The sequence below is a fragment of the Nicotiana tabacum genome, chromosome 24 (genome assembly GCF_000715075.1).
Source record: "Nicotiana tabacum cultivar K326 chromosome 24, ASM71507v2, whole genome shotgun sequence".
In the NCBI taxonomy this organism is placed as follows: Eukaryota; Viridiplantae; Streptophyta; class Magnoliopsida; order Solanales; family Solanaceae; genus Nicotiana; species Nicotiana tabacum.
The window spans coordinates 69,716,830-69,732,113 of record NC_134103.1 but is presented as its reverse complement, the minus strand read 5'-3'; the positions used below and the strand labels follow the sequence as shown (position 1 = coordinate 69,732,113).

General features: G+C 42.4%; 1 protein-coding gene across 1 annotated transcript; it reads right to left on the bottom strand.

Moving 5' to 3' along the window:
• Positions 1–13,929: 13,929 nt before the first annotated feature.
• Positions 13,930–14,960, bottom strand: LOC107777975 (calmodulin-binding protein 25-like). The gene has a single exon (XM_016598150.2). The coding sequence runs from the start codon at positions 14,765–14,767 to the stop codon at positions 14,108–14,110; it is 660 nt and encodes a 219-aa protein (XP_016453636.1). The 5' UTR covers positions 14,768–14,960; the 3' UTR covers positions 13,930–14,107.
• Between the last annotated feature and the right edge of the window lie 324 nt (positions 14,961–15,284).

Genomic DNA, 15,284 nt, shown 5'->3' with positions numbered 1-15,284 from the left:
TATAGTTGTCTATAGTAGCCTTGTGAGTATGTATCCTCATGTATGTTATTCACATGATTCAGCAGTTTAGGGGCAGATGTTATGCATGACCTATACTTATTTCATGTTTATATCTTAGACGTATGCTTAGGGGCGTTCGGTAGGTAGAACTCGAGCACTCGTCACAGCCCATCGGTTTGCGTCGTGACAGCCCGAGTCGACCTTCTGAATTTTTAATTTTTTGCTAAAGTCGTAGTTTTATTATTTATATTAGTTTCTTGTAGTTATATTTATAGTATGAAATTATTTTGGCTAGAATCGAGCCGATCGGAGTCAGAAAGGCGAGGAAAAGGCATTCTTACCGATTGATTGAGCGAGATTTGAGGTAAGTGACTTGTCTAGCCTTGTGCGGGGAAAATCCCCTTAGGATTTGGTACTGTTGTAACAATTTGTGATATGTGAGCGCCGTGTACGCGAGGTGACGAGTGCGTACACGGGCTGAATGTGAAAAATTCGGTTCTTGCTGATTTGTCATCTTTTAAATTTTCTTAACTGAGTTGTCTTCGTTTAAAATACATTAACTGAGTTGCCTTAGCATATGTAGTGATCATGTTTAGCCTAGTATCGCATGTCTATGTGCCTTAACTCTTACTTGCAATTTGTGCAACATGCTTAGTTGAATTACTTATTTTTCTTGATTTGAATTAAATCTTTAACTGTAAGATTCTTGTTGAAAGTTCGTGTTTCCTTCAATTACTTGCTGCATATTTATTTTGGGACTACGAGGCGTTTACTCGGGAGATCCCCCTGTACTGCATATTTACTTTGGGACTACGAGGTGGTACCTCGGGAGATCCCCCATGTCGTGCATATTTACATTTGGGACTACGAGGCGGTATCTCGGGAGTGCCCCTGTTGTTTTCCTCTATTTGTTGAGCTGTTATTTTCTGAGGTTTCCCGTTGTTAAACTTTTAGTCATTTCAAATATTATTATATCTTCTGCCTTACTTTGCTTTTTAAACCAATAGGGCCCTGGCCTAACCTCGTCACTACTCTACCGAGGTTAGGCTTGGCAGTTAATGGGTACCGTTGTGGCGTACTGATACTACACTCTGCACATCGTTTTATGCAGATCCAGGTTCTTCCCACCAGTCCAGATAGTTGTAAGTTGGACCGCACGTGGAGACTTCAAGGTATATCTGCTAGCGTCCGCAGACCTCGGAGTCCCCCTCTATCCTTACTATGTTGTTTTTCCTTATTTTTCTTTAGACTCTGATGTATAGAGACACTTAGTATTTGCTCTTAGAAGCTTGTGACTTATTTTCACCGAGTTTTGGAAGTTGTAATTATTGAATGGCAGTTTTATATTTATAAATCATGTGTTGAGATTGGAGTTTAGTTTATTATTCATTGATTCCGCAAATTATTAGGCTTACCTAGTCTTAGAGATTAGGTGCCATCACGACATCCTACGGAGGGGAAAATGGGGTCGTGACAAAATCTTTATTGTTTAAAATTTCATTAATAATACTAGTGCTTTCTATTTTACATTATTAAATCTTCTTACATGTGACGTTTGGAATATCAAATTTATTTATGTCATATTCTTGCCATAGTAAAATAAATAAATGTTAAAGTAGGTGATTTCACATATATTGTGGTTGTGTGCAAAATCAATTCCTTGAATACAATTAAATTGCATCATCCACTTTCAACCATTGGAAATTCTTTACTTTCAATTAAACTGGTTTTCATAAGTGAGGGCAGTTTTTTTAGAGGAATTAAATTTAGATTATTCTATCAAACAAATTGTGAGGCAAAAGAAGGACCTAATGCTATTTATTTTCCTTAAAACAGAAATATGCAAATGTAAGTATCTAAAATCTCTTTAAAAATGTGTCAGCAGCACTTCATGCCTATGTCACTTATATTTATAAATTGCGTTTATTGGTATTAATAATATTTCTTGGTGCGACTTCAGAGAATGTGCTCTATGACCAAGTCTATCAGTTCTAGACATATACTCGAATTTCAAGTGAAAATAATAATATATAAAACAATTAAACATTAATCCAATCAAAGATCAAAGAAATAGTAACACAAAGCAAAGACGACCCAAGTCAACCTATGCATAGACCTAACATGTCAGAGTATTATTTTTTCTGTATTTGCAGTAACCTTTTGACTTGGGTAAGTAAACGTTTCCACCAATATTTCTTTCTTAATTATTTATATTAAACTATTCTAAAGCTTTTTTTTGTTTTCTTGCGAATAACTATTGTGAAGCTGATAATTTTGAATGAGAGATTCATGTATACGGTCGAAATAGATTTCGGCCCTCGTACGTTTGATCGAGTTCAAATGGTAAGCGACCGAAGTAAGACTTCGAGATGAGTTTCGAAGATAGTACAAACAAGTTTCGAGCTCCAAGACCGATTGAGGAGTCGGCTCGGTATCATTATCGAGTCCATTACCAAATCGAACTGCAAGGCGACGTGAAGATAGTCGGAGACGCGCAGGCCGATTAACACTCACCCCGAATGTCGAACTCGAACCAAGGCCGAGGGCTCGACCCAATACCGAGCTCGAGTCAGTATCGAGTTCGCAGACAAGAGCCGTTGCAACCGCACTAGGGGAGAGAATCTTGGCGGGAATCGAGGAAGAGACGATTCATCATGGGTTCTCCACTATATATTTTTTATTGTAAATAAAGTAAGATCCCCTAATATAAAAGGAGGAATCCTTGTAAGCACGGACGTCGACACATTATAAGAAAAGACTACTTCTCTTATTGACGAATAAATCTCTAGAGCTTGTTTTATTCAGCATACTCATTCTTCTTATTCAATAATTCATATCCTGTTTTTATAGCCAAGAATCTAAACATTTCCACCTCTACGTACGATTTATGTCAAGCTATATCACACATCCTTAGAACTACTAATAAATTAAACTATATCTGATTTTTTGGGTAAACAGTTTGGCGCCCACCATGGAGCTAAGGGTAACAGTAGTTGTTTGATACAAATCTGCAATACACACCAGTTTACAACTTCGAATCAACAATGGCAAACCCTCGATTGATGGCTTTACATATCGACCACGAAGTCGGCCTTCAAGATGAAACCAACAACTTGATACCCAGGGTCGGAAGGCCACTTAATGATGTCACCGAAGCTCAAGTCGAAGTACCGCTAGATGTCAATTCACAAGTGGCTCTTGAGGCGAGCCAACATTCCGAACCGAAAAAAAGCATTCAGGGTGGTACTCGATCCATAGCTCGAGACACCCATAACGTGGAGGAGACCGGAGTCAGCTTACGAATGATCTTCGAGATGTTACAAGCCCAGCAAATAGCGATAGCTCAGTTGCAGAGCCAAATTCAGGTACAAAGCAGGCCGAAGCCCAATCCGCTTCGAGGAATCACCCACAGAACGGAGCCAGCCATAGTGAAGTCAAACGAGCAAGAATCAGGGACTACTCCCGAAATTACTAAACTGCTCGAGGAACTCACAAAACGAGTCGAAGCCAACGATAAAAAAATAGAAACATATAATTCCAGGATCGATCAGATCCTGAGAGCTCCACCAATGATAAAAGGGGTGGATTTGAAAAAATTCATACAAAATCCCTTTCCCTCGAGTGCAGCCCCAAAACCAATCCCCAAAAAATTTCGTATGCCCGAAATTCTCAAATATAGCGGTACGACCGATCCCAACGAACGCGTCACCTCTTACACGTGTGCCAGCTATTAAGGGTAACGATTTGGAAGACGATGAGATCAAATCCGTGTTATTGAAAAAGTTCGGAGAGACCCTCTCGAAGGGAGCGATGATTTGGTATCATAATCTGCCACCAAATTCCATCGATTCTTTTGCCATGTTAGCGGATTCATTTGTAAAGGCACATGCTGGTTCCATAAAGGTTGCAACAAGGAAATCGGACCTCTTCAAAGTAAAACAAAGGGGTAATGAAATACTGAGGGAGTTCGTATCCCGATTTCAAATGGAACGCATGGAATTGCCACCGGTCACAGACGACTGGGCCGTCCAAGCTTTCACCCAAGGGTTGAACGAACAAAGTTCAGTAGCATCACGTCGGCTGAAGCAAAATTTGATCGAGTATCCAGCAGTAACTTGGGTGGATGTACACAACCGATATCAGTCAAAAATTAGGGTCGAAGACGATTAGTTGGGAGCTCCTTCCGAATCCATGCATCAGAACGGGACAGCTATTAAAAACTAGAGGGACATCGATAGAGAGCAAAGTTCAAACAGAGACCGATATCAACTGTACGTGGCAGATGGAATGAACAACGGTTCAACATGCAATGTCGCTCGGAACAATTGAAGGAATGATCGAGGACAAAATTCTCGGGGGCTTATGAGCAAGGGTGGCTTTGATAAATATGTCGATCCTATAGAAGCACCTCGGCTATCGGAGTACAATTTCAGCGTCGACGCATCAGGCATTGTATCGGCGATTGGAAGAATCAAAGATACTAAGTAGCCCAGACCCATACAAACCGACCCTTCCCAAAGGAACCCGAATTCGATGTGCAAGTATCATGGTACGCATGGCCACAAGACCGATGATTGTAGACAATTGAGAGAGGAGGTAGCACGTCTATTCAATGAGGGCCACCTTCGAGAGTTCCTCAGTGACCGAGCCAAGAATTACTTCAGATAAAGGGACGCCAGCAAAAAAGATAAACAAGAGGAACCTCTGCATATCATTCATATGATCATCGGTGGGGTCGATACTCCACAGGGACTCATGCTCAAATACGGCAAGATACCGGCCGCAGGGGAAAAATGAACTCGAGGTTATGTACCCAAGGGCACTTTATCATTCGGAATTGAAGAAGCTGAGGGCATCTCTCAACCTCATAACGACGCTCTAGTAATTTCTATCCTATTAAATAAAGTTCAAGTTAAGCGTGTCTTAGTGGATCCAGGTAGCTCTGCGAATATCATCCGATCTTGGGTAGTGGAGAAGCTCGGTTTACAAAATCAAGTCGTGCCCGTAGCTCGGGTCTTGAACGACTTCAATATGGCCAGTGAAACAACTAAAGGGGAAATTATTCTGCCCGTAAATGTAGCTGGAACCATCCAAAACACCAAGTTCCACGTAATCGAAGGCGATATGAGGTACAATGCCCTACTCGGAAGACCATGGATCCACAATATGAGGGCAGTGCCTTCGACTCTGCACCAAGTGATGAAAATCCCTACGTCGGACGCCGTGAAGACAGAGTACGGGGAGCAACATGCTGCGAAGGAAATGTTTGCGGTTGATGAGATAACATTGATATCAACCTTATCGGCATCAGAAACGTCGAGCACAAAAGATAGGCGAGAAACCAAGTAGCAATCATAGCAACTAGTATCGACCGAATCGGTGAAGCAGGAAATAGAAGATGACGAGGAAGAGTTTCCGACACCTCGGGCTCTCATCGTCCCTGACGCCACCGAGTCAACGATCGAAGAGCTGGAGCAGGTTATATTAATCAAACGTCTACCCGAGAGAAAGGTATACCTGGGAACAGGGTTGAACGCCGTACTCAGGCAAAAACTAATTCAATTTCTTATTGATAACATAGATTATTTTTCTTGGTCCCATTTAGACATGACAGGGATCCCACCGTCGATAACATCACATCGGCTAAGCTTGGACCCTAGGTTCAAACCGGTGAAGCAAAAAAGAAGACCCCACTCCGAGGTAAAGCACACATTCATAAAGGACGAGGTAACTAAACTTCTCAAAATAGGCTTGAAAGTAAAATATCCCGAATGGTTAGCCAATGTGGTTGTAGTCCCCAAAAAGGGGGAACAAACTTAGAATGTGTGTAGATTATAAAGATCTAAACAAAGCATGCCCCAAAGATTCTTTTCCACTGCCTAGCATCGATCGCTTGATCGATGCCACAGCCAGCCATGAGATCCTCACTTTTCTCGACACCTATTGCGGGTACAATCAAATTAGCATGAACCCAGAGAACCAAGAAAAAACTTCATTTGTCACTAAGTATGGAACCTATTGTTATAATGTAATGCCATTCGGGATAAAAAACGCAGGGGCTACGTACCAACGCCTAGTGAATAAAATATTCGAAGAACAAATAGGTAAATCGATGGAAGTTTATATTGATGACATGCTAGTTAAGTCCCTGCGCACAGAGGACCATTTGACTCATTTGCAGGAAACGTTCAAACTTTTAAGGAAATACAACATGAAAATCAACCCCGAGAAATGTGCCTTCGGGGTTGGATCGGGCAAGTTCCTCGGGTTCATGGTGTCGGATCGGGGGATCGAGATCAACCCCGACAAAATCAAAGCCATCGAAGACATCACCGTCGTGGATAGTGTGAAAGTAGTGCAAAGGCTAACCGGAGGGATAGCTGCCTTAGGCCGATTTATTTCAAGGTCGTCTGATCGAAGCCATGAATTCTTCTCTCTACTCAAAAAGAAGAACAATTTCACCTGGACCCCAGAATGCCAACAGGCACTAGAACAATTGAAGCGGTACCTATCGAGCCCACCATTGCTTCACACTCCGAAGATAGATGAGAAGCTTTACTTATATTTAGCGGTATCGGAAATCGCGGTAAGTGATGTCCTAGTTCGAGAAGAGCAAGGTACGCAGTTTCCTGTTTATTATGTAAGTCAGACCTTAAGAAAGGCAGAGACTAGATACCCACACTTAGAGAAATTGGCGCTTGCATTAATAAGCGCCTCTAGGAAGTTAAGACCATACTTTCAGTGTCACCCCGTATGCATTTTAATAACATACCCACTTCGAAACATTTTGCACAAGCCCGAACTATCGGGCCGACTGGCCAAATGGGTCGTCGAACTCAGTGGGTACAATATTGAATATCAGCCTCGAACGGCCATCAAGTCCCAAATTTTAGCAGACTTCGTGGCCGATTTCACACCAACCTACGTACCTGAAGTTGAAAAGGAACTCTTGTTAAAATCAGGTACATCGTCGGGGGTTTGGGCCCTCTACACATATAGTGCTTCAAATGTGAAGGGATCTAGGCTAGGCATCGTATTAAAACCTCCCACATTATTAGGCAATCCATCAAAATTACTAGATTAACTAACAATGAGGCCGAATACGAGGCCATGATTACAGGTCTCGAGCTAGCTAAAAGTTTGGGAGCAGAAGTCATTGAAGCCAAATGTGACTCTTTGCTAGTGGTGAACCAAGTGAACAAAACTTTCGAAGTCCGAGAAGATAGGATGCAGAGGTATTTGGACAAACTACAGGTAACTTTACACCGTTTCAAAAAAGGGACCCTACAACATATGCCTCGAGAACAAAACAGTGAGGCCGACGCACTCGCAAATCTGGGGTCGTCGGTCGAAGAAGATAAGATCGACTCGGGGACTATCATTCAACTTTCGAGATCTATAATCGAGGGAGGGAATGTCGAAATAAATTCCACAAGCTTAACCTGGGATTGGAGGAATAAGTATATTAAATACTTAAAGAACAGAAAACTCCCATCGAACTCTAAAGAATCGAGGGTCCTACGAACCAAGGTTGCTCAATTCACGTTGGTTGAAGATGGAACATCGTACAGAAGGACATTAGACGGACCACTGGCAGTATGCTTGGGACCAGGAGATGTCGATTATGTTTTACGTGAGGTCCATGAAGGCACTTGTGGAAACCACTCCAGCCCCGAACCACTAATTCGCAAAATCATCAGAGCAGGATACTACTGGGATAGCATAGAGAAGGACATTAAGGAGTTCGTTCGAAAATATGATAAATGTCAAAGGTTTGCACCAATGATCCATCAACCCGGAGAGCAGCTTCATTCAGCCATTTCTCCATGGCCATTCATGAAATGGGGAATGGATATCGTCGACCCTCTACTATCGGCCCCAGGTAAAGCTAAATTCATTTTGTTTATGACTGACTATTTCTCTAAATGGGTTGAAGCACAGGCATTCGAAAAAGTAAGAGAGAAAGAAGTTATAGATTTCATCTGGGATCACATCGTGTGTAGATATGGTATACCAGCAGAAATAACATGTGACAATGGTAAGCAATTTATCGGCGGAAAAGTGACGAAATTTCTCGAAGATCATAAAATAAAAAGGATATTGTCAACACCATATCATCCTAGTGGGAACGGACAGGTCGAATCAACAAACAAGATTATCATCCAAAACATAAAGAAAAGATTGAACGAAGCCAAAGGAAAGTGGAGAGAAATTTTGCCCGAAGTCCTTTGGGCATATCGGACAACATCTAAATCCAGTACAGGAGCGACTCCATTTTCCTTAGTGTATGGCTCCGAAGCTTTAATTCCGGTCGAAGTAGGGGAACCAAGATCAAGGTTCCGACATACATCGGAAGAATCGAACTACGAGGCAATGAATACTAGCCTCAAATTATTAGATGAAAAATGAGAAGCGGCGCTGGTTCGAATGGCTGCACAAAAACAACGAATCGAAAGGTACTACAACAGAAGAACCAACCCCCGCCATTTCAAGACCGGGGACTTGGTCCTAAGGAAGGTCACCATCAACACTCGAAATCCTAATGAAGGGAAGCTCGGCCCAAATTGGGAAGGACCCTATCTAGTCCTCGATGTAGTCGGGAAAGGGTCTTATAAACTTGGAGCAATGGATAGAAAACCATTACCAAACAATTGGAACATAGCGCTTCTCAAACGATATTATTGTTAGGATATGATTTTCTCTTCTCTATCGTCTATATACGTATACTCGACACTAACTCATTGCAGGAATTGGACAAAAAACATCAAGACCTCTGGTTTCAAAGCACGCGTTGTACTCTTTTTCCTTAGTTAGGCTTTTATCCCAAATGGGTTTTTCCGGCAAGGTTTTTAACGAGGCAACAACTATGTACTACCTAAGGACAAATCAATAGTATCCGAGGCTCCTTCGTAATCAACCTCGAATATTGGGGGCTACCAATCGGAATAAATCAAGTTCGGTGCAAGAAAGTTATTTCATATCAAATTTATGTCGAACAGGGTCTCGATAGAGAAAAGTGTAAGGGCCAAATGGTCAAGACGAACCACGCCCATGTAGTTTGGCTCGAACTCTGGCACAAGATACAAACACATGTATAATGACTTATAAAGGAGAACTTCTTTTTTTCAGATATCTCACACTTTGAAAAGATCTTCCTGCTTCATGATTCAAACGGGATTAAAGGCCAACCACCATCAAAAGAATTGTTGATACAAGCGGTCATAAAAAGCCTACTGGCTAAGATACTTTGAGTTCGAGTTCGAACCAATCACTTACTCAATTATCAAAGCCTAAGGGCTATCTTACTTCGAGTTCGAGGAATCACTCACTCAATCATAAAAAGCCTACGGGCTAAGATACTTTGAGTTCGAGTTCGAAACAATCACTCACTCAATTATCAAAGCCTAAGGGCTATCTTACTTCGAGTTCGAGCAATCATTCACTCGATCGTAAAAAGCCTACGGGCTAAGATACTTTGAGTTCGAGTTCGAAACAATCACTCACTTAATCATTAAATACTAAGGGCTATCTTACTTCGAGTTCGAGCAATCACTCACTCGATCGTAAAAAGCCTACGGGCTAAGATACTTTGAGTTCGAGTTCGAAATAATCACTCACTCACTTATTAAAGCCTAAGGGCTATCTTACTTCGAGTTCAAGCAACCACTCACTCATAAAAAGCCTAAGAGCCATCTTACTTCGAGTTTGAGCAATCACTCACTCGATCATAAAACCCCTATGGGCTACGATACTTTAAGTTCGAGTTCGAATCATTCACTCAACTGTTAAGCCTACGGGCCACTTTTATTTCGAGTTCGGGAAAGCACCCACTCGACCATTACACCTAAGGGCTACTTTACTTCGAGTCTGAAATGTTCACTCGACTACTAAGCCTGTGGGCTACTTTTATTTCGAGTTCGAGTAAACACTCACTCGGCCATAAAGGCTACAAAGGCCGAATTCGATGAAATCACCTAAATCCTTATGAAAACATCCGCAAGGCATGAATGAAATCTTCACGAAGCAAGTCAGTAAAAGAAAAAGATATTTGTATAGATATACAAAGATGGTTTTTATGAATAAATACAACATAGAAAAAGCTAAGGGCTAAGCTTCTGGGTTATCATCGATAGCGGTCTCTTCTCCACCAGGCTCCCCCTCATTTTCGAACCTGCTCTTGCTACCGTCATCATCATCACCATCAGAAGCCAAGGCTTCAGAATCGGCTTCGAGTTCTTTGGCCTTTTTTATCTCTTCAGCAAGATCGAAACCTCGAGAGTGTATCTCCTCGAGAGTCTCCCTCCGAGATCGACACTTAGCAAGTTCGACAACCCAATGTGCTCGAGTGTCGGCAGTATCCGCTGCTTCTCTTGCCTCCATTTGAGCAGCCTCGACATCAGCCAGATACACGGCAATGGATTTGTCCGCCATGACTTTCGATGACTCAATCTCTGCCTTGGCCTCAGTAAGCCTTGTTTCAAGCTCCTCGATCCTCTTGGCCTGAGCCGAACCTTTTTGCTTAATGCTTCAAAGCTGAACATCAGCTGATGATAATTTGGACAAGATGGTTTCTTTTTCTGCAGCCAGGCGGTCTATAGTCTCCTTCCACCGGTCACATTCGGCCTTGATTTGATCGATTTCTTCCCGAAGCAACCCGATCTTTTCAACCTTTTGCTGCAACTGAGATAACGAAGGGTTAGCTTCCACAGTTGGGTCAAACCCATACTCTAACAGAACGAGGATCACATGCTTATCTAGTTCGGCCTCTTCTTCACGAGCCTTAGCCAAATCTGTTTGGAGGTCCTTTATAACCTCGTCCTTTTGGCTGCAAAGAAGCCGCATGGCATCTCTCTTCCCCGAGACCTTCTGAAGCTCGACCTCACACTGGCTGAGGTCGGCTCAAAACTTGCTAATGGCCTACACAGTAGGGAGAAAACACAAGTCAAGTTTAGAAAAGAACGAAGAAACCAAGCGCAGTAAAATCATTACCCGAGAAATGAAACGTTGGGCCTCTTCTAGGAGAAGAGAAGCGTCACTAATATCGGAGGCATCATCAACTCCAGTAAAGCAATCTCGAAAAGGGTCCCCTACACTAGAGCCTCCGCCCATATCGAGGTTCTTCAATTCTCGAACTTCCTTTAACGCCTCCTCAGAAAAGGTCGGAAGAGAAGGCAAATGACCCACTATCATGGTCCTGAGCGAATCGCTCGGGATGCTCTGATCGAGACTCGGGGTATCGGAACCGGCCCCGATCAGTATAACCATCATCGGCTCTGGCGACCTTGATAGCTTTCGCAGATCGGATCACCAAAGCCGAAGCATCTTCTTCTTCTCTCAGTCGTTGGACCGAGTCCATCGAAAGAGCGATTGCCTTCCTTCTCACCCTTCGAGCTTTGGGCTTGGGGTCCTCTGACCGAGAGACAGCTTTTCGCTTTTTATCTTTCCCCGGTTACGGGACCGGGGACTTGGTTCCTTCCTCACCACTCGAAGACCTCAAAACGGCAACCTTGGTTACACCTACATGAAAGGAAGTCACTAACGAATGGAGCATAAAAAACATTTCGAAAAACATGAGAAGTGACCCTTACCGTGATTCTTGGCCTCCCATCTACCTTTTGCCAAATCACGCCAAGCGCGTTCGGCATAAGAGGAAGCCGAGGCTAACTTCCAAACCCAATCCTCGAGGTCGGGTACCGCTTGTGGCATCCAAGGGGCAGCTGTATATCGAAGGAAGATATCAGATAGAATCAGAGAAAGATACAAAAAGCAACGCCTTATGAAAATCACTTATGGTCGAAATTCCATTCCTCGGGGAACGGCATCTTCTCTTCCGGGATAAAGTCACGGGTCCTCACCCTAATATAACGGCCCATCCAACCCCGATCCTTGTCTTCATCGATGCTCAACATTAAAGCTTTCGATGCCCGATGATGGAGCTTGATTAGTCCTCGAAAGATTTGAGGCCGATACAATCGTATAAGGTGATTTAGGGTGAAATCCAGCCCCCCGGCCTTGTCGGAGAAGAAGCGAAGTAAGATTACTATGCGCCATAAAGAAGGATGAATTTGACCGAGGGAGACCTGATATCTTTTGCAAAAATCAATGATCACTAGATCGACGGGACCCAACGTGAAGGGGTAAGTATAAATACTTAAAAACCCCTCCACATGAGTGATGATGCTCTCTTCGGAAGAGGGAATTTGCAATACAACCTCGGGACCCCAGTTGCAGTCTTTCCTCACAACCTCGAGATGGTCCTCTGTTATCGAGCACTTGTACATCGACACATGCTCACATCGACCCAGAACCGACGAAAGATTTTCGACCTTAAAATCGATCTTTAGAGTACACGGGTCAGGAACATACTCGTGGGGAGGCGGCTCTACCGGCGCCTTGTCGCCGGACGGCCGTGAAGAGGAAGCCTTCTCCTTCTGAGGTACGGTTTTTGAAGTTTTTGCCATTGACATAAGAAAAAAGAAAAGCAAAGGAAGATGAAAGGCTGATGGTACCAAACGTTGGTGAAGGTGGCTCTACGAGTGGCGAAATAGAGGCAGAGAGAGTAAGAAAATTTGGAAGATTGAAGACGTAAAAGTGGTAAATGATAAATAGAGGAGTTATTTATAGGTTTATACCGTAGCGGTTCAGGATCAGCGGTGGCCGACTACCATCTGACACGCATTAAATACCTTGAAAGACTAAATCGATGGGACAGCTATCATGTACGTCATGATCGAGCCTGGTGAAAACGTCAGCTTATAACCCGATCGAGCTGATGAAAATCATATCGCTTCTCACCACATTCTTCCTGAGAAACGAGGGACTATCTGTATACGGTCGAAATAGATTTCGGCCCTCGTACGTTTGATCGAGTTCAAATGGTAAGCGACCGAAGTAAGACTTCGAGATGAGTTCCGAAGACAGTACAAACAAACTTCGAGCTCCAAGACCGATTGAGGAGTCGGCTCGGTATCATTATCGAGCCCATGACCAAATCGAACTGCAAGGCGACGTGAAGATAGTCGGAGACGCGCAGGCCAATTAACACTCACCCCGAATGTCGAACTCGAACCAAGGTCGAGGGCTCGACCCAATACCGAGCTCGAGTCAGTATCGAGCTCGCAGACAAGAGTCATTGCAACCGCACTAGGGGAGAGAATCTTGGCGGGAATCGAGGAAGAGACAATTCATCATGGGTTCTCCACTATATATTTTTTATTGTAAATAAAGTAAGATCCCCCTAATATAAAAGGAGGAATCCTTGTAAGCACGGAGGTCGCCACATTGTAAGAAAAGACTACTTCTCTTATTGACGAATAAATCTCTTGAGCTTGTTTTATTCAGCATGCTCACTCTTCTTATTCAATAATTCATATCTCGTTTTTATAGCCAAGAATCTAAACATTTCCACATTTACGTACGATTTATGTCAAGTTATATCACATATCCTTAGAACTACTAATAAATTCAACTATATCTGTTTTTTCGGGTAAACAATTCAAAGAGAGAAAGTTAAGTTTAATAAGACTCCAGTCTATCTCTGAAAAATATGATCTAGTGGTAATATTTATTGATAATATCAAAAGATTATATTAAACAAATTATTTTAAAGATCAGATCATCAGATGGGGCTAACGCGTTTTGTTGTCTGCATCTAAATTGAACTTTATCATGGATTACCCCACAAGTTGGGCAGCTTTAGTGGTACCTCTTGAAACTTTACATTACAATTTAAAAACTTGAATTTTTGTACGCAAACTTACCTCTATTTTGTGCTGATAAAAAAAACTATTTTCAATAGAAACTGTTATTAAAAGTATACTCTTATAATCATAAAAATGTGTATCATGATTAAAATAATTATAAGTTCTAAAGGTTTTTTTAAATGTGTCAAAAAAACTTCAATTTTAATTCCATGTGTAGTGAACTGTGTCACTTAAATTGGCTTAAATTAAGATGAAAATATCCACATTGAACCATACATGAAAACTTATATTCTTGACACACAATTCCTTCATCTCCTTAACTCAAAAGGATATTTCCCATTTTATCCTTCCCCTACTTCTCCTAATCTAAACCCTTAGGTAAATTACAAAAAGGGCCTGGTACATTACACTACATTGCTTTCCATGAAAGACTCAAGGGTGGGAAAGCCAGAAAAAGATCCAAAATCAAAGCCACATGAGCCGCCTTCAACCACCACATCAGACGGCGGAGCAGAGACGGCGACTGACCCGATTGCTGAAGTGGGGTCCACTATCTGCTGTTGTTGAGTGACGTGGTCCAATAAGAAAGCTGACGTGTCGAGGGTTGGCAAAAAACAGCTACCAGGTTGTAGCCGGTTAACAACACGCTGAGGTTCAGGTTTCAAAACATGAGCAACCGGTAGCTGCCCATTCCCGCCGAACTGAACACCGGTCACCTGCTGCACCAGATGCCGGAAATTATCCACGTCAGCTGTTATGTACGTCGTCGTATTGCGCCTCGAAGCACGTGACTTCCTCTTAGATATCTTCCCGCTTACCCCAACTTTACTCCGCCGGTTCGAACCGGTTGTCTCGTTTTCAGACCCGCCCGATACGGTCCGTCCAGAACCTGTCGAAGTCTGAACCGGAGTCATTTCCGGCTGTTGGGTGGACAGAGATTTTTGGAGCACTTTGGTTAACGTACTTTCAGTTTCTCTGGAAAATACGTCGGAAAACCAAGAATCAGCAAAAGCAGAACGAAAAGCCCATGGCTCCATACTCATTAAATTGTCAGATGCAGCCATTTTTCAAGATTTTCAGAACAGAAAACTCCAAATGAACTAAAACTAGTAGCGCTAAAGCTAAAAAGATTCCAACTTTCAGTAATAAAACTTGTTCTAATCCATTTTCTTTAGAGAAGATCGACTGGGTTAAGAGTTGCAGAGTGAAGTGAAAAAAGCAGAAGATATGAACAAATATGAAAGGAGGAGGAAGTAATGGTTGAAGAGAGGGTATATATAATGGGGAGCTTAGAGTAGGAAGGAAGAAACCGCGTTTTTGGGGGGGACACGTGTCAGCCTATGTGTACGGACAGTAATGACTCGAAAGAGTACAGACAAACTTGGGTTATCATTTTATTTTGAAGGGTCGAGTGATAAATAGGAAAGAAAAGGTCCATTTTTCTAATACTATTTAAAATTGGAAAACTATTTTTAATTTTTTCTAAATATTAATAGAGGTCCAACTTTAAAATAGTTTTCAACTTCAATCAAAAGTTAAGGGGTAAATATGAACTTTTTTTCTTGTAGAATTTGGACGTAT

What these genes read in the sequence shown, in the direction of transcription:
- LOC107777975 (XM_016598150.2), bottom strand. Translation starts at nt 14,767, where the DNA reads ATGGCTGCATCTGACAATTTAATGAGTATGGAGCCATGGGCTTTTCGT.